The sequence below is a fragment of the Miniopterus schreibersii genome (genome assembly GCF_964146895.1).
Source record: "Miniopterus schreibersii genome assembly, chromosome: 9".
In the NCBI taxonomy this organism is placed as follows: Eukaryota; Metazoa; Chordata; class Mammalia; order Chiroptera; family Miniopteridae; genus Miniopterus; species Miniopterus schreibersii.
In genome coordinates this window covers 14,558,083-14,579,013 of record NC_138118.1, presented here as the reverse complement: position 1 = coordinate 14,579,013, position 20,931 = coordinate 14,558,083, and the positions used below count along the sequence as shown (strand labels likewise).

The window sequence follows — 20,931 nt, the reverse complement described above, 5'->3', positions numbered from 1 at the left end:
ATGTATTTTGAAGATGTCGTACAGAGCTGATGGGATTTGCTGATGGATTGGATGTGAGGTGTGAGAGAAAGGAGTGAAGGATGACTCAAGATTTTGACCCGAGTGATTGGAAAAATAGTGTAGCGGTTCCCTAAGATGGTAAAACAAGAGGATCAGTTATGGTGGGTTGTTCAGGAACTCAGCTTTAGACAGGTCAAGTATGAGATGCCAGTTAGACATTCAAGAAGGTTTGTCAAGTTAGTGGTGGGTATATTCGTTTGCAGTTCCAGAGACAGGTCCAGGCAGAATCAGTGCTCCCCTCTGTGTACTTATATAGCACTTGGTTTAGACTGTTATTTCTCCTCCTGTTTAGTTGTTTGAATAGGTGTTAGGCATCTCATTCTGCTCCCTCTTGACTCTCCAGGCCTGGTGGTCTTATCCTCATGAGGGGGAAGGACAAGGCTCTTGCCTTATTTATTTTCTTGGCCACAGAGCCTAGTATGTAGATGTACACTAAATGTTTGCTGAATTGAATAAAAAATTTTAAATCCAGTTTCCTTCAAGTGGAAAGAAAAATATTTACTTGGCAACTGCACTCTGATACTGCTATAATCCTTGATGTGTCATGGTGTCATTTATTGTAATATGCTAATATTTTTCTGAGGTAAATTTTTGTAGTTGGTTATATTCTAATATATTTAAATTTTCTGATGTTTCTGCTTGTTTTATTCTAGTATATAGGTTATGCTTTCTTAAAGCTGTAGTTGTCATTACCTTGGGATCTAGGTGGAAAAATTAAGTTTTATATAGCTTTGCATTCTTTAGGGTAACATTTAGTGCTTTCTGAATTTGAGTACAAGAGTAGAATCTGGGATATACTTGGAAATTTTTCTCAAGAAATCCTTCTATTTCTATTATAAAACTATTAATAGCAGGATTCATCAAGGTGCTTTCATATACTTTAAGTATTTATTTCATCACGTATGTACCAGTATGCTCTTAATCAGGTTGATCTTAATCTTCTTCAAAGAGATTTTACTTCTTGTAAATATTTGAAAAATCTTTCCTTTTCCAGTCTTATTATATAACAACCAAATATAGTGTTTGGGGGTTGAGTTTGTGGGAAAGGAGTGTGTGTGTGTGTGTGTGTAGACATACCTGGGTTTGAATCCCCCTGACTTTACCACTTTTTGTTTCATCTTGAATGAGTTATAATAATTTGATTAAAATGGGAATAATAAATTAAGTTAGACTGAGAGTTAAAGAAATAATGTATTTTATATGTAAAGTATGTATTATTTATATAATTTATATACGTATATATTTTTTAATCATCACCAGAGGATATTTTTTCCATCACTTTTTCGAGAGAGTAGAAGGGGGAGAGAGACAGACAAAGAGAGAATGATAGAGACAGAGAGAGAGAGAGAAACACCGATGTGAGAGAGAGACATTGATTGGTTGCCTCCCACGTGAATCCCAACCAGGGTGGGATCAAGCCTGCAACCGAGGTATATGCCCTTGGCCATAATCAAACCTGGGACACGTCAGCCCGTGGGCTGATGCTCTAACCACTGTGCATAACTATCTAGGGCTACATACATATTTTTAATATGTTTTTATTGATTTCAGAGAGAGGCTGGGAGAGGGAAAGAGATATAGAAACATCAGTGAAGAGAGAATCACTGATTGGCTGCCTCCTGCACCCGTCCCACTGGGGATCTAGCCTGAAACCTGGGCATGTGCCCTGACCAGGAATGGAACTATGACCTCCTGGTTCATGGGTAGACACTCAACCACTGAGCCACACCGGCCGGGCATAATTTACATTTTTTTTATATGCAGCATATTAATGTACAGTATATACTGATTAGTTTTTGACAGAATCTCACAGTGGAAATACTTTTAAATAATTTAAAATTTTGTAAAACAATTTAAAACAACTTGAAAAGCAGTGTTGAGGGAAAAGATAACTTATCCATTATTGTTTTGGTCTATTTGTTTCATCTTTTATATATATTGTACTAATTTTAGAAAGGAAGGGAAGCCATAAATATACTTCTAAGATTTTTAGAAAAAATTATTAAACCCCATTTAAGAATTTTGTTGATAAGGAGTAGGTAGTGTTAATAATAAAGAATTATTTTCCCACGTAGAGTTTGAAGAACCTGGAAGTTTTATCTTTATGAAGTTGGTGCCTAAGTAATAAAATAGAGTTTAGAGAAGCCTAGTTGTTATTTTAAGTATGCATTTTGAAGTATGCATTTCCAGAGTGAGGGCTCTTAATCTGTTGAAATTATGTACAAAATTTTGTTTGTATGTACATTTTTCTGGGAAGAAAATCCATGAATTCAGATCTTCAAAGGGACTTAACTCAAAAAGTTAAGAACACTTTCACTAGAATAAAACTTCCTAAAGTTTGTTACATCTTTTTAAGTGACTTGTATTTCAGAGCAATTATTGCTTCACAGTGTTTCATGTATCTAGTTTTTTTAAATTTTAAAAACTTAATAATACCTAAATTTCCTTTTCCGTGTTTAATCTATAGTTGTTTTTTTATTTTGCTGCAGCTCCAAGAATAGAGTGACCATTTTTAAAAGTACATGATGACATAAATTTTACTATTTAATTTTTAAATCTTCCTTCCTTCCTGAGTGAATTCTATCATTCATACCATGGTAGGAGAAGTACCATGGTATTTTGTTCTACTGCATGTATCTGTCAGTTTTATTGATTATAATCCCTGTACCTGGTACCTCTCTACTTAGATGCTTCAACTCAGAATTGGGTTTCAGCTCTGGGGAAAATGAGGCAAATAGAGAGAAAACACATGTCTATTTTGTTTCAGGATTCAGTCTGTTCAGATGAGAATTTAAATGTTCATTCTACCAGGAAGTTCTTTGTCGTATAACTCTCAGTGAATTTTGAGAACCTTTTGTACCAGCCTTTTTCCCTCTCTCAATCGAAATACATAGTAAGACCCAAGCAAAACCCCAGTATTTAGTATCTATAAAAGAAGTTTGAGGGGGTGATTCCTGTCACTTGGAAGAGCCCTTCTATGGCAATTTGTACCTTTGACTATACTGTACCAATTCTATATAAGTGCTTTTTTTTTTTTTTTACATGTGGTGCCACATAATTGGTTTTCCTTACATTCCTTAAAGAAACCTTTGAAGGAAGTAGGTAAACATAGGTTTTTGTTGTGAATTATAAATATATTCATATGGCTAATTTCTGTAGCTACACATGCATGAATCCTTTTCTTTCATACAGTTATCACACAGGAATTCTGAAATATAGCCTTAATTAAAAATCCAATATATATTGTCATAGGCAGAAAAAAACCTTTTAGCAGGGAAAGTAACTATATGTTGAATTCACTAAAAACATCAGTGTCCATATAGTTTTTTAATCATAGCTTTATGTAAGAATATAGCTCTGTTTTAAAAGGGAGGTGGGTGAATCCAGTTGATAATCTGCTGGGTCATGCGAGTTCAAGGAAATGGCTGAAGCATATAAAAACATCCTTTCCCTTCTCATTTATTGCTCTCTCCAAGATTTCTCATGTCCATTTAAGGTTTTCCTAACTGCATTTTTAGAAGGATTAAACTCTTAAACTATATATTCTGACTGTTTCATTTTTATCTTGAATATAAATTTGTATTTCTTAACACTTTTTCCCCCACTTCATTTTTTTCTCTTTGGTGTCTATATTAAACTAAGAATTAAGTTAATCTCCTTCACTAGCCTATTAACCCTTCTCTTACCTCTTCTGTTTGGCACATGAATTTTATTTAAGGTTGGGCCCACACTGTTAGTGCATAGTGTATGTATTCTATATTGTTTCAAAGTGGAAAAATAAATTTAACCACAAAAATAGTGTGCCATCTTGTGGAGGATAATGCAATTAGCACAGTCTGATTTACCCCTAAAAATCAGAATAGGATAGATATTCCATTTGGGCTCTCAAAAAAAAAAGCGTGCTGCTTTGTAAAAATGATGTGAACCTTATTTTTAGTGTACGTATGATATGTAGATTAGTACTACTGGTACTAAGTAGCTGTAGGGTTTATTTAATACTGGTACCAAAAAGTCCTGTGCCAAAGAATATGGTTGAATTTTAGTTTTTGTGGCCTGAGTAATGAGAGATTTATTGATTGGTTGGTGATTGTTTCATTTATAGTATCAGAAGGAAATTGGTTTAACATTTTGAACATATGCTCTTATTGGTCAATTTACTTCCAGGTTCTTTCTTTCATTGGCTCCTCCTTTTCAGTCAACCCCATATGCTGCAAGTTGAGATCTGACCATGTTAAGTCTCTGCCTAAAATCTTCTGTAGCTACTCCAAAGTCAGTGGCGTCAAGTTCTTAGTTTCTGTGTTGTCATTTAACCCCTTCCATGTTCTGGCCACTACCTGCCTTTTTAACCCCTTCTTCACCTACTACCTTGTATGTTCTTTTAAATTGAACCGTGCATTTATTCATTACACAGTTTTTACCACTTTGCATGCATTATCTAAGTCTCACAGTTGCTTTATGAGATAGGAACCGTGTGCCATTTTAGAGATGAGGAAACCAGTAGTTAAGGAGCTTGGTGGTGATCACACAGCTGTGGTTGTAGAGTCAGTTCTGTTTGAGATCTGTCTGACTTGAGAGTCCATGTCTTCTAAAACACTTTTTGTGTTTTTCTGCCTCTGTACCTTTACTTTTTAATTGCTGAAATGTTTTCTTCTTTGTCCCCTATTCTGTCAACAAAGCCACCTTGTGATGCAAATACCATTGTTATGAAACCTTTCCTGACTCCCCTCAACCAGGTATTCTCGCTTCTCTCTTTTGAAGCCTCATGGAGCTTTTGACCTTTGTTATGGCACTTAGCTACAGTGCAGCCATGATTTATGTACTTGTTTTAAAAATATTTTTTTATTGATTTTTTTTTTTTTAGAGAGAGGAAGGGAGAGGGAGAGAGAAATAAACATTGATGTGAAGAGAAACATTGATTGGTTCCCTGCTATACACACCCTGATCGAGGACACAACCTGGGTATGTGTCCTGACCAGGAATTGAACTGGCAACTTTCAGTGCATGGGGCCACTCAACCAACTGAGCCATATCGGCCAGGGCTGTGCTTGTGGTATATTCTTTTTTTTTAATTCTTACCCAAGGATTTTTCCCCCCATTGCTTTTTAGAAAGAAGCGGGGGGCGGGGGGATCGATCGATGTGAGAGAGACAAATTGATTGGTTGCCTCTGGCAAGCGCCCTGACCTACTGAGGCCAGGGATCAAGCCTGCAACCAAGGAATGTGCCCTTGACTGGCATTGAACCTGAGAACCTTCACTCCCCAGGCCAATGTTCTAACCACTGAGCCAAACCAGCTAGGGCTTGTTTTATATTCTTGACTTGACTGTAAGCTCCTTGAGGGTAGCGACTATTTTTTTTTTAATCTCTGAAGTACCTTGCCAATTCAGATTAGTTCTCAAAAAATAGTGACTGTTATATAAAAACAAAAAACATGAATTGTTTTATAACCTCTAAGCATGATGAGAATGGACATTCAGTAAACCAAACAACTACCCTGTTACAAATAATGTTTTCTTATCCTTTCTTAACTTCTCACTACAGTTCTCTCCAATTATTTTTTAAAAGTTTCTTATTTATGTATTAAATAGTACTTTCACTGGTATTTGTTTCTAGGTAATATTTCACCTAAATGATTTGAATTAAATTAGATGATTTAATTAAAATTTTCTTATGCATTTTATTCAGGTATGTCAGAAGGTCCTGTTTCCGTGTGATTTATTCAATTTTACTATTAAACTTCAACTGGGACCACAAAGTATTCATGGACTAGAATGACATCTTGGATTAATTCCATTGGGATGCTTGCTCTGTGCCAGATTTTATTTTGCTCAGCTATCAATGAGGCTGTTGTGGAAATGTGGGTTTTCTTTGCTGTGAGAATTTATGCGTACAAAGGGACCTGCTTTTCAGAAAGAACATTGAGAACCCGGAGTCTAAGAGGAAGGGTTATTAAAGTTAATGAACCAGGGTAACCTTATCCAGAGGGTGCCCAGAAACACTATAAAACAAAAGGTCAATTGCTATTGCTATTTTAGTTATATACCCCATCTCTCTCCAGGCTTCAGAATTTAACAGGGTTAACTGCCTTTATAGTGAGGCTGCGGCAAATAATTTTTAAGCCCGATGAAAATTCTGTAAAATGCTATGTATCTGGGCATTACTGTGTGCCATTTGGGAAACAGAATGTTACTTAAGTAATGATAATGGATTGTTTTGTAGTTCTGAGATAAGACAATTTTTAATAGTTTAATTCCCACTATTTCACATTTCTACAGAGCCATAGTGTTCTAGGTACTAAATTAGATATGGAATCAGGCATAATAATACTGTTTTTATGGCATCTATGGTACTTAGGAACTACAAAGTATTTTTTCTTTCTGTGCATTTTAAAGGTAGGAATGCTGTTCATACTTGATAGCCTTCAGAATGTTTTCATGTAACTTATATCTGAAGAACTTTAGCACAACACTGAGAGTTTTGTAGATCAAAAAATGAAGAACCAGTGAGGTTAAGTGACCTGTCACTGAGTTAGCACTAGAATTCAGTCCTGTTCCAGTGGTCTGTTCTTATCCAGAAGTATTGTTCTGATTTCCTAAGATTTTGTGGGCATAGAATGGGACATTACAGTTTGAAAATTCACTTAGAGTTTGAAATTACATGACAATATGACAAAAATCTCTTAGAAAACAGCCCAACTCTATGAATGGCAAGACTTCTTAAATGGTGTTACAGTATTTCCAAGTGCACTCTGAATTGTAACCCTTTATGGTGGGACATGGCTTAGATGACATTCTCCTCATATATAAGATTAAGGCATGTCAATTAGAGAGTAGATGGCTTTACAGTTTTCCTGTAATGTCTTATTTAACTTTATAAAAAATAATTACTGGGCTTGTAGGCATAAGACATTTTTTACGAAGGGAGGAAATATTTGAAGAAAGGAAAGACACTCATTATATAAAGAAGAATGAGATGATACACATTGTTATGTATAAAGATTTTCACTATTTACTGAGCAAGAAATCAGTTTTGTTTTGTTTTTTAATATATTTTTATTGATTTCAGAGAGAGGAAAGGAGAGGGAGAGAGAGAGATAGAAACATCAATGATTAGAGAGTCATTGATCAGCTGCCCCCTGCGTACCCCCAACTGGGGATCGAGCCCACAACCTGGGCATGTGCCCTGACTGGGAATCAAACCATAATCTCATGGATCCTAGGTTGATGCTCAACCGCTGAGCCACACCCGGCTGGGCAAGAAATCAGTATTGTCACAGGGATAAAGTTGATGGATATAATAGATATTTCAGAGTTAGAAGATACCAAATCCTAAAAATGACTGAAAGGTTGATTTATACTGTAAATTTATGATTTACATTATATATGGAAAAATTTCCCCCAGTTTCCATGGGAATACCAAGGCCATATGCATCACTTTATTCTTAAGATATCTAACTTTAACTCCCAGCTAATTATTGTTTTTGGTGTTGCATTAGAGAGAAAACAGTTATTATGTGATTTTTTTTCTTCAAGAAATAGCTAGATGTCTTTATATTTTATGCTATTTATTTCTTTGGTATTTCTTTTTTTTTTTTGTCTCTCTTTTTTCTCTTTGTAGTCTGAAGCTGCATTATTAAGAAGATGGTAAATGTAAATTTTTCGTGGCCTAACACAGAAACAACTACACTGGCTGCACATCAGATTCACCCTGGATACTTTAAAAATGCAGACTCTTTTTACCTACTGAAGACCTATGGAGTCAGAATCTTAGGGAATGCCTCCTCATTGTCTGTATTTTTATAAATCTCTCAAAATAGTGGTTCCACAGCAGCCTTTCCATATACTCATTTATTCCTAGTTTAGGAAAAGCTAGTCTAGAAATATTTTGGAATGTTCCCAGTTTAAAAATTTTAAGTTTATTTAGATGCACCTTCTTAAATAATCTTAGAGATTATTACCCTAGGTCTGGTTACCTTGACTTATATTTTGTCCTTAAGTTTATCTCTTTATCCATATTTTTCTAATTTTCATAGAGACCGTTTATTTGTTTGGTGGCTGGGATGGAACACAGGATCTTGCTGACTTCTGGGCATACAGTGTGAAGGAGAACCAGTGGACATGTATCTCTAGAGACACTGAGAAAGAGGCAAGTTCTCAGACTTTTCGTCCATCGGTATTGCAATAGGGGTGTGGGTATATGCTTTTTCTGGATGATTTGTATTCTTTTCTAACGTCTATCAGCAGTGATTGCAGGAGAATTTGTGGTGAACAAGTTTGACTTAAGTACTCTTGCATTCCAGCTTTTATACATGGTTCTTCAACTACTTGTACATGAACAAATCTGTCTTAGAGATAACTAGAAATGAATATCTAATGCCATTTAGTTTTTACTACTTTCCTAGAAATGTAACTGTGTGACTATCTTTTTTCTCATGTTCCTATTACCTCCACTCTTATTTCAAGCATTTATCTTATTTTAAGTTCCTCTGGAAAATTGTGCTTTGGATGTCTTCACTATCTCACTATTTTGGTCCTTCACTGTTTGACTAAATATCAGTTTTACAAATGACGTATATTTTATTTTTACCTAAACTTGTACGTATGTATTTGTATCTGTCTGTCTGTTGATACATGTATCTATAAAGCATTTCCATCATGAATAAGATGGCTTGGATTTATAGCTTTGAATTAAATAAGTGTATAAATTATACACTCGTATAAAGGAAAAATTAATTAAGGGTTTTCCCCCCAAATCTTTATAGAATTTTTTATTGTACCCTCTGACTAAGATATTTCAGATTGTGAGGTTAAAAATAAACTGTAACAGCCCGGCCAGGCATGGCTCAGTGGTTGAATGTCAACCTGTGATCCAGGAGATTGCAGTTCGATTCCCCGTCAGGGCATGTGCCTGGCTGGGTTGTAGGCTCAATCCCAGGTTGGGGGCGTGTAGAAGGCAGCTGATCAGTGATGACTCTCTCATCATTGATGTTTCTCTCTCTTTCTCCCTCTCCCTTCCTCTCTCTGAAATCAAGAAAGATATATTAAAAAACAAAAAATCTTTTAAAAATAAACTATAACAAAACAGTAGGAGCTGCAAATGCAAAGTGAGAGAAAAAGACCTAATTTAAAACCCACTGATTTTCATCCAGGAAGGCCATTTCAAAAAAATCTGGTGCTATATCTTTAATCCTAGGACACTGGATTCTTGCTTACTCATGTTCCATGGATTAATAATTTGATTAATCGTTCTTTCCAAAGGTATCTTAAAATTTTGATTTCTATTTATTATTCCTATAAAAGTGGCCTTTGTTTTTCAGTATTAAAGTACCATCTTCTGAAATGATTATTTCTATCCTCAACAAAAATAGAACACCTAAAAAAATACCTAACTTTTTTCTCTTCAACTATTTTAAATGTAGGTTGATTGCATCTGTAATTATTCTTGCAATAAGTCTAGGATTTATCCTGAAACCCTCCTTCTTATTTATAGAGTATCTAATTAGTGCCTGAGTTCCAACAGTTCTAGCACCCAATATTGCATTTCACATGTCTTTTTCTTTTTGTCTTTTTTTTGGCATTAATTCCAACTTTATGGTTCCTTTCTTAAACATTTTTGCCTCTATTGTTGACCCCAGATCTATTTTCTATTCAGTTAGCACAGTCTTTAGAACATATTTGGCCATGTGACACCTGCTCAAACCCCATGGTTAGCTTCAGCCCATTTCAGTTATCTATTATATTCTATTTCTTTCAGAACTTCACAAAACTTCAGTGGCAAATAATAATAAGTGTGTACTCAAAAGTTTGCAGATTGGCTGGGTCATTCTTTTGGTTTTGGCTGGGTTCACTCATGTATCAGGAGTCAGCAGGCCATCAGCTAGTGCAGGATAGCTTCAGCTGGGATTACTTGGCTCTGTTCTATGTAATTGCTCACCTTCCTGTTGGCTGGCTGGGACTTATTCTGTGTCTGCGGCAGGGCTGCAAGGGGGATGAAGTGGACAGGGGCATGCCACCAAATTTGCTGTTGTCCCATTGGCCAAAGGAAGTCATGTGCCCAAGTCCAAAATCACTAGTTAGGGGCACTATCAAATGGCATAGATACAGGGAAGTTAGAATAACAACAGTAATCAGAATGATAAAGCAATTTATCTACCTTAGTTTTTGTTTGTATTTTTTTGTTTTTGCTTAGAGTAAAAACTTCCAATTTTTTTGTCATGATTTGGTCCCTATTTACTTTTCTTGCCTCATCTCCTGACTTTGTGTGCTAGCCAAATCTGTATACAGTGGTACCTTGGTTTTCAAATGTCTCCGTTGACAAACATTTCAGTTTACGAACACCATAAACCCGGGAGTAAATGCTTCAGGTTTGAACATGCCTCAGAAGTTGAACATGCCCCACGGCTTCCGCTGAGGGCAAGATCCTGAGGCCCAGCTGTTGGCTGTGGATCCCTCGGTTTTCAAACGTTTCAGAACTCGAACGAGCTTCCGGAACGGATTACGTTCGAAAACCGGGGCACCACTATAGTTGCTGGAATTATTTAACTTTCTCATCTGTGTCCTTTTGCAATAGGTTTTTCCCTGTTTGGAATTAACACAGGCTCCTCCTCCCATGTACCTTACTTTTACCTAGTAAATGACTGGTTATTCTTTAAAACTCAGTTCAAACTTCACTTCCTCTCTGAAGTGTTCTTCTCTTCTCCATGCAGAATTAGAAGCTTTTTTTTGTGTGTGTGTGTGTGTGTGCCCATTTAATACCTTATATTCCTTGAATGGGTTACTGTAATGATTGGTTTACATTCCTATGTTTCTACCTAGACTCTGAATTCCTTAAGGCATAAATCATATACTTTTTAGTGAGTAAATAGGTGATAGAAGTTAAATGGAAAGTTAATACTGGAGAAAAGCAAGGTAATGATAAATAAAAAATTCAGGAGAGTGGCTATTTGGCAGGACAGGTTGGTTTAGACAGGATTTCAAAGGTAATATTAATGTTCTACTTTTGAAGCTGGGCATGATTATTATTTTTGTACCATTTATACATGTTATAAGTAATATTTAGAATGCAAATAATAATTATTTAAAACTTATACTGGAAAAATACAGAAATTATTTTTATGAGAATACTGTGTCTGTTATTTTGAAGTCAGTAGATATAAGTGGTGACCTAGTTCTGGAGTTTGGATTTATTATAGTTTATTACTTTTTTCATATAGACACCAGAAAAAACTTTTGTTGATTTATTGATGAATTGAATGGTAATATATGGCTCTAGCATAAATGCTCATTCCTTCCAAAATTGAAGTTAATATTTCATCATCTAATTTTATTTTTGATACCAGTGAGTGCAAGTTATTATTTGATGATACCCCAGAGCTTGTGTTGTGAAAGTATGATATACAGTTAAGCAAAATTAATTTAATTCACTTAAACATGTATCTAATAATACAGTTAAGAGATTGAAAGAATGGTATGGCTCAGCTCTTAAAGAGAATAATTATTTTAAATGTGGACGTTAATATGCAAGTAAGTTTTTGGGTTTTTTTTAATCCTCACTCGAGGATATTTTTTCCATTACCTTTCAGAGAGAATGAAAGAGAGAGAGAGAAACATTGATGTGAGAGAGGCACACTGATTGGTTGCCTTCTGCACGCACCCTTACCAGGGCCAGGGATCAAGCCTGAAACTGCCCTTGACCGAAATCAAACCTGGGACCCTTCAGGCCATGGGTCGACGCTCTGACCACTGAGCCAAACTGGCTAGGGCGCAAGTAAGTTTTTATAGGTTCAAAATGTATTTTTGTTTAGTTTTGCATTTTTATAAATCTCTTTAATGTCTGACTTAGTGGAAGACAGCTAGATTTTCATATGTGCTGCTCCTCTTAATCTCTTGTGACATACTGTTTGTGTGGAATATATGAGGAAAATTGGACCTCACATAGATATGTTTTATGAAAGGAGAGTAGTATTTTAATAGCTCTTTTAGATAATTGCACATATTCCTTTTTTTATAAATATGGGTTTTTGTTTACTTTAGAGAGAGAGAGAAACATCGATTGGCTGCCTCCTGTATGCACTTTGACAGGGGTCGAACCCGCAATCTGGGTATGTGCCCTGCCCAGGAATCAAACTGGTAACCTTTTGGTGCATGGGACATTGCCCAACCAACTGAGCCACACCGACCAGAGCTGCACATGTTCCTTTTTGATCTCATATCCTAAATTAACCAGTGATTGTTTCCTAAAGGTAATTGCATTGTAGACTCTGAAGCCGTATCAGCTAATATTTTGTATTCTGTTACATTAAAACATATTGGTCTATCTTGCTCTTTGAATGGACCTTTTATCCATGGTGTTTTTTACCCATGTGTTTGGTGACTTGAAAAATATTGGTTCCCTGAGTTATACACATCTTCTAAATGTCGACATTTTATTATACAATATCCAAAAATAACACATTTGTTAATGTCACTATCAGTCTCAGAGAAGACTTAAAGTATTGGGAAGGAGTCAAGATTACAGTAGTGGGTAGGAGTTTTCAAAAATTCTAATTTTTGCTTAATTTAAAAATGTGCATTTTATCATTGGAAACTAATTTTGTGAGTTGTTTTCCTTCAAAATGACATATTTCATTTATTTTTCAAAAAAATACCAGCCATATCACAATGTCTGAATAACAATACTTGGATAGTTAGTTTTCTTTCCAGTAAATATAGTGTTCCATGGGAAAAGCATCTAGGTCAGCTTGCAACTTGGTCACATAGGTGCTTTTTCTTGAGATAATCATTATATATCAAGTAGCATTTTTTTTAGTTTTCTAAATCTCTTTAATGTTTGGTTTAATAGAAAGCAACTGGATTCTGATCTTCTTTTGCACTCACTATATTGCTATATCAAAAATCATGTAGCCTCTGGAAAATTTCACCTACATTCATAAGAAAATAAGAGTGAAAGGATAAATTTTTATCTTATATTGTTATGAAAATAACATTGACTTTGTGGATTCCCTGAAGTGTTTTGGAGACTCCAGACTGCACTGAGAACAGCTGCTTTAATTTAATCCACAGTCCCTATTCAGATATAGACAATTATCCCAGTAATTCCTTAGTAATGTCCTTTATAAGTGTCCCACTGTCAGCCCAACCCCCATCCCTGACCTAGGACTCAGTTCATGATCATGCATTGCATTTCAGTGTCATGTTTCTTTAGTCACCTTTCATCTGGAATAGTTCCTTAACCTTTCCTTGTCTTCCTTGACCTTGACATTTTTGGAATACAAAGCTGTTATTTTGTAGACTATTCCTCAGTTGGATTTGTCTGATATTTCCTTAGGACTGGATTTAGGTTAAGCATTTTTAGCAGTAATACCAGGTGGATGACATTGGGCCCTCCTTAGTATAAATAATTTTTGAGATTATGAAAATATCCTGTTACTTATCAAAGTTTTACCCTTTAGCATCCATTGAAACTGTTGAAGCTTTCCCAAAGTGGTTGTACCATTTTATATTCTTGCCAGAATGTTTGAGAGTTGTTGTTGCTCCCTATCTTTTACCCATTGACCTTTGTCAAAATTCAGTTGATCATATAAGTAGATGTCTCTTTTTGGACACTCTTTTCTGCTCCATTATCTTTTGGTCTGTTCATATACCAATATGACACTCCTTGAGGTCAGGAAATGTAAGACCTCTTTTTAAAAAATTATTCATATTCTTCTAAGTCCTTTACATTTGCATATAAATTTTAGAACCATATTGTCAATTTCTAAAACTTGGGATTATGATTGGGAATGTGATGAATCTATAGAACAATTTTGAGAGAATTGATGTCTTAATAATAGTCTTGTAATCCATGAACATAGATGAATCTCCATTTATTTCAGTCTTCTTTAATATTCCTCAGCACTCTTGGAATTTTCACGTTAGAGGTCTTGGATATTTTATTAAATTGATCCCACTGTATTTTGATTTTTCATGCTATTTGGAACTTAAAATTTTTTAATTAGAAAACAGCCTGCTAATATAGAGAAGTAAATTGTTTTTTTTTAAACTATTGCCTTTGTATATGTTCCTTTTCTAAATCCACTTATTATTCTGATAATTTCTTTGTTGATTTCTTAGGCTGTTTTCAACAAATAGTCTGGTCATCTATGAATAGGAACAGTTTTACTTCCTTTCTTCCACTCTTTTTTTTTTCTGTCATAATTTTGTATTTTATTTTTTAAATTAATGCCTTATTGCACTGAATTGGACTTCCAGTATAATGTTAAATAGGTGAGAATAGGCTTTCTTATCTTGTTTGAGATCCTAGCAGGAAATCATTTAGTGTTTCACCATTAAGTGAAAATTAGATTTAGAATTTTCATACATTCTTTATTAGATTAAGGAAGTTTCTTTCTATTCCCAGTTTGCTGTGAGTTTTTCATCATGAATATGTGTTGAATTTTATCGACTACTTTTTCTCTTTTTTAATCTTTATTGTTGGATTAGAGATCTCCTCCTCCACCCTATCATCCCCCTTCACTCCCCCCTTCACCCGGATCCTGCCCTGCCCCAAGCCTTCAGCACCCTGTTGTCTTTGTCCATGGGTAATGGATGTACAGTGGTACCTCGGTTTTCGAACATCTTGACGAACATTTTGGTTTAGAAACGCTGTAAATCCAGAAGTAAATGCTTCCATTTTCGAACATGCCACACAGCTTCTGCTGAGGGCAAGATCCCAGAGGCCTACCTGTTGGCTGTTGATCCCTTGGTTTTCGAACATTTCAGAACTCCAACGGTCTTCCGGGACAGATTACATTAGAAAACCGAGATACCACTGTGTGCTTTGGTTAATCTCTTCCCACCTCACCTCTCCCCTTCCCTCTGAGATTCACCAGTCTCTTCCATGTTGCCATGCCTCTGGTTCTATTTAATTAATTTTATTTTGTTCACTGTCCTGTTGTAGCTGAGTCTTGATTGCTCTTGGCGTCACTGGGAGGGACTGACCCCAGGCCAGTTAGCTGTGAGGACCAGCTGGGACTACAGCAGAAGAGCTGCTGTGCTGGAGACACCCCTATGGAGCAGGACTTGCTTCAGTGGGGCTTTGGTGCTCACCAAGTCTGCCCCTTGAGTGTGTCATTCGTGGATGTGATAGGGCTGTAATCTGGTATGGTCTGAAGCAGACCACCAGGTACACTGGCTCTGGGGTCCCCCAAGAGGTACAAAGCCAGCTACTGCCTGTGCCCTGCCTGGGGCTACCCAGCATGAGCTACAGAACAATCTTCAGATGGCTGCTACTTGTGTTGGGCTTGTAGGTGCCCAGGAGAGGCCAAGCTCTTAACCAAAGGAGGCTGCTGCTAGTGCCAGACCTGGGTCCACTTATAGAGAGGTATGGGACACACTGAGGACAGCTACTGTTTGTTGGAGAGATTTTAGGAAAATCTGAAGCCTGATCCAGAACAGGCCATTCATATGGAAAAACCTCTGCAAACAGCTTTGGTGGGGCTGCAAATTGGGTGGGGTGGGGTCTCAGGGTATCACCAGGGCAGGTTAATGGAGACTCAGATATGGCACCCACTTGTCAGCTCTGTGGGGAGGAGGGCTCAGTAAAGGAACAGTGGCCTCTGCAAGCACTTCTCTCTGGCAGAAAGCTGCAGCCTCCAGCTCTTGCTCTGATACCAGCCAATTTACTTCCTCCCTGCATATCCCTGGATCCTTTCAAGCTGCTGCCCCAGTGCTGGAGCTGAGAGGGAGTGAGTACTCTTAAGTCGGTATGCTGGCCCTTTAAGTGGAACTGCCTGGGAATCTTAGCAGCCTTCCAACTTCCTCGGCCTCAATTCCTGGGGGTTTTTACAGCCAGAAATGTGGTGACTTCTCTTCCTGGCTCTGGAACCTTGGGCCGAGAGGGTCTGGTGTGGGGCTGGGATCCCTTGCTTCTCATGGGGACCACACGTGGGTGTTAGACCAGCCCATTCAGTGCCTCCGCCTCTCCTACCAGTCTCAGTGTGCCTTCTTTTTTAATTCTCTAGTTGTATGGCTTCCATTCAGCCAGAATTCAGGCAGTTCTGAATGATGGTTGTTTTGTAGAGTATTTGTAACTTTGATGTAGCTGTGAGAGGCGACAAGTACCACGTTTACCTACACTGCCATCTTGGTCCTCCTCTTGAATGCTTTTGCTCGTATATTGACATCATGTTTTTTCCTGTTATTCTGTTAATGTGATGAATTAACTTGATTGATTTGCAAATATAAAGTTGATTTTGCATCCCTAAGATAAACCCTTTAGTTATGAAATACTGTTTTTATATCTTGCTGCATTCTATTTGGTAATATTTTGTTAAAAATTAGTTTTGTGTCTCTATATGTGAGGTACTAGCTGCCTGTATATTATTTCTTCTTCTCCTCCTTTGTAATATTGTTAATTGGCTTCAGTGTTATGTTGTCCTCATAAAATAAATTAAGAATGGAATACAATACAGATTTAAAATGGAAGGGTTTGTTTTTTTTTGTTTTCTGAAAAATTTTCTGTAATTTGGTATTATTTCTTCTTTAAGTTTTTGATAAAATTTACCAGCTTAGATATGTAGGACTAGTGCTGTCTGTACGATGATTTTAAATTATAAATGCAATTTTTCAATACATATTATGACTTCAAATTTTCTCTTTCATCTTGTGTCAATTTTGGTCAGTTAATTTTTTTTTCAAGTAATATATCTATTTTATCTACTTTGTCAGATTTTACCTGTTTTTATACTAGGCCCTTATTTCTTTTTAACTTGTAGTGAGCCTTTAGTAATATTTCTACTTTCATTTCTAATATTGGCAATTTGTATTTTCTCTTCCTTTTTAAAAATTTGTCTTTGAATGGTTTATAATTTAATCATTCAAAGATCCAAGTTTGTTGGTTTCATTTTTTTTCTATTCTATTGATTCCTATTATCTTAATTCTTTTTTTTTACTTAGGCTATAATTGCTCAACATTTTAATAGCACTCTTGCTAATTAAGATGATGCAAGAAGTTGTTACTCTCCTAATCAAATTTCATACTCTAGGAAATATGGCATTTATTTATTTATTATATATTACCCCATATTTGTTTTTGAGATTACTTAATTACGGAAGAAATTCTTTCTCAGATAAAATTTTTCACCTTATCTACTGAAGATTTTTCTTTACAAAAATCTTAAAAAATAAGTTTTAGGATAGTAATTAATATGAAGACTAAAATGCAGGTTTAAATCAGCATAATATCTGGGTTAATAACAGTAATGTCAAACTGTTCTTTATGCTGAATACCTTTATTGCTTCAGTTAATCTAAATAATAATGCTAGATTACTCTTTCTATAGTGCCACTTTTTTATTTTCTATCCTGCTCTAGAAACCTGTAATAGTTCTTTATTGCTTACAAGATTATATCTAGCCTCCTCTGTCAGTCATTCACCAAGCTTCCTATTTCTACCTTATACTTCAACTCTATTATTTTTGCAGCAGGAATTCTTCATCTCAGTCATAACCACACACATTGTAATAAGTGTATTTTTGCTTTTGTTTCTCGTCTAGAAAAAACAATCTGGAATAGTGGAAAGAACACAGTTTTTGCATTGGTTATCCTGGAGCTTAGATTCTCTGTTTTACTTTCTAGACTTTATGAAATGGTGGTAATATTTCCTTATAGAGTTATTACATAGATTAAATGAAATATACACACACATACAAAGTAGTAATAATATAGACAGAATTTAGGAGATATTTAATAAATATTAGTTCTGGTTTCTTTTCCCCCTTTCAGCTAATTCAGTCCTGTCCAATTAAAGGTGTGTGTTTTTTTTCCCTTCATGATCTCTGCTTTTGATTTATACTACAATAATTTTTTTCCTTTTATTCAGTCCTGTGATGCAAATAATCTTAACTAATTAATTTTTGTTGGTAATATACTATTCTTTATATTTTCCCCCACTTGGGTTACTTATTCAGTCAGGAGTCAGTTTTATGTAATGAAAAGGGTAGATGAAGAAGTCAGAGACTTGGGTTCTCATTCTGCTTGTGTCACTGGCTTTCAGTAGGATGCCTCTTGTCTTTTGGCATTTAGTTTCTCTTCTTTAAAAGGAGATAATTAAACTAGACATTTTATGTCAGTTCTTTCTAATTATGAAATTCAGTGATTCTAGATATTCTTGGAATGCCTGTCTGCTAGATTCTGGTGAGAAATTCTGATGAGAAATATTTTAAAAGACTAAATATGTCTTTAAGTAGATCAACATATAATAGAGGATTAAACTCTGTGCACAGCGACTAAAATGCAATCGGGTATGTAATAGATGCCATCTAAGTGTTATAACAGAATGCCATATGGTATAGAATAGTTCAGCTTATCTTTCCTGATATGTTTTAAGTATCGCTAAGGTAAGATTTCTGTCTCCTTCTACTTCTTTTGCTTTCCTTTAGAGATTTAAGCCTATTGTTGGACTTATATTATTAGTTTACTTGCTGTGAGTTTCTGAGCAAAGCTTATAATGAAAGTCAACAAAAAGAGGCATTTAATTTAATTTTGTTATTTGTTCTTTGAATTTTTTCTTCTTTTTTTTCTCTCCACAGAATGGTCCTAGTGCCAGATCATGTCACAAAATGTGCATAGACATTCAACGAAGGCAAATCTACACATTGGGCCGTTACTTGGATTCCTCTGTGAGGAACAGCAAATCTCTGAAAAGTGACTTTTATCGTTATGACATTGACACTAACACATGGATGTTACTCAGTGAAGATACTGCTGCTGATGGAGGGCCGAAATTGGTGTTTGATCATCAGGTTTGGTGCACAGATAAATATATGGTAGAATAGTTAGTGCTTAGGAACTCTTGCTCTTAGAGTTTACTTCACATTATGCTGACTTGTTTCTTAGTAATTTCTATTACAAATACCTGTGACAGATAATAAAAATTTTCTCTCATATAGTGCAGGATAAAATACTAAGATTTCAGAACACAAATGTGACTTGATAAAAACTTTACAGTAGGTGAAGCAGTATATATTAGGAAAAACAAATTTAGTTGATTAAAAAATATCTAGGAATCATAACAATAACAGTTTTCCCTTTTAAAACTTCTTATTCTACATTCCTGGAAGAAATTCAAAATTACTTTATAATGAGTTCAGGAATTTGAAATCTAGAGCTTTTCTTCCAGTTCAAGTGAAATATATTTACCTTTGCATATAATCACAAACATTATAAAACAGGAATTTGATATAAACTAGATGAAGCTTAAATTCAGCACCAATAAAAATCATATAATGATGTTGTAGACAAGAAGACTACACATAGTGATATTGTAAGCCATTTTGTTATTAATATGCATGTAAATATCATCATCATCTCGTCTCCATCCATGTCATTATTGTTATTTATATTTGAATATTTACTTCATGTCAATTAGTTCAGTATAGTTCAGTACCTCAAACAAAACAGCAACCACTTTGAATTCTATAGGCAGTTTTACTTGGTTCAACCCATGTCCAAAGGTTTTTTTTTTGGAGTATGGGGGAGAAAAAGACTTAAAAAATCTGTAACACTGTAACGATGAACATAGCATTATGTAGTACTTGAGAAATGGGAGGTGGTGCTAGAAGTATGATAGAATCTAGTTTAGGCCTATCTTATCTCCTATCTTACATACAAGTTAAACCCAAGTTTTTATTTATTATTTATTACATATTTTTGTTCTTAGCTTTAAAAGTATCCTAATGCTATATTTATATTAACAAGTAGTTGTTACAGGAGAATGGTAAGGAAAAGAGGAGTGGGTTATATGCCTATCAAGTAAGTGGTGGGTGGAAAATCAAAAATACTAGTCTTCCAAGTACTACCAGATTGAATTTGGAACTTCTGCTGGCTCTACATAACTGCTCTGTAAAGCTTTGTGCTTCCCTGCTGATATCCTCAGTGTTTTCATGTGGAAAACAAGAACTTCAAAAAAAGTTTGGCTAGTTCTGATCTTTTAAAAACAGAACATCAGCAGATAACATTTTAAGGGATACAATTTATTTTCTTGCTTTCAGCTAGTTACAGATTTCTTTACGAAATATGCTTATGTCTTTATTTTTACAAGCTGAAAAAAAGAATAGCTTAGGGGTAGTCCTAAGTACAAATATATTGTCCTTATATATGGTCTTTGTTTCTCTTGACTTTGATAAAATAGAATGTTCTTTGATGCTAGGTTCTGTTAAATGTTTGATTTTCAGCTGATTAGATGTTATAGCAGAACACTAGGGGTGAAGAAACCAGGATTTCAGTGCTAATTCAGCTAACAACTAGCTCTGTGACCTTGTGTAATCTGTATAAGCTTCTATTTTCTATTCTATATCATGCAAATAAAGCTTTAAGTTGGGACTTCAAAAATTACTTGGGGTTGTTCATGACACTTTAAGATTTGACACTTAACGTTCAAATTTTAGAAGAACATGAAAAAGCTAGAGGCATGAAGACATTTTTAAAAGTTACTTTACAATTTTGAATTTAACACAGTTAAAAAATTTAAATTTAAAGACTTTTGGATTTAAGAACATAGTGGCAGCTTAGTTCTGAAGCTTTCGATGTTGTTGCTTTGTGTGATTTTCAGGAACAATGAGAACCAAACAGAGATTTAAAAAAACACACAAAAAACACAAGTCATATATTCAGCAAAACCAGGAGCCAGAGAAAACCCACAACTCCCAATTTCTTGTAAGTTTAGCCAAAAACAACTGAAATATCCAGAACCTGTATTGAAGCTGACAGCAGTGTAATAAGGGAGAACTGGGAGTGCAGAGGGAGCCTAGCAGAGGTACATCTTAGTAGAAAGTGTCATGAGCAGGGCAGAAAGTTGAACCCAGAGCAGCCTCTGGGAGAGGCAGTGAGATAACAT

General features: G+C 35.4%; 1 protein-coding gene across 5 annotated transcripts in view; it reads left to right on the top strand.

The window, feature by feature from the left end:
• Positions 1-20,931, top strand: part of MKLN1 (muskelin 1) — a 306,710-nt gene that overhangs the window by 237,564 nt on the left and 48,215 nt on the right. For all 5 annotated transcript variants that reach the window (XM_081147023.1, XM_081147024.1, XM_081147025.1 and 2 more), the window contains 2 exons: positions 8,091-8,203; positions 18,626-18,838. In XM_081147023.1, coding sequence (XP_081003149.1) covers positions 8,091-8,203; positions 18,626-18,838 — 326 coding nt within the window. The remainder of the gene's footprint in view (positions 1-8,090; positions 8,204-18,625; positions 18,839-20,931) is intronic.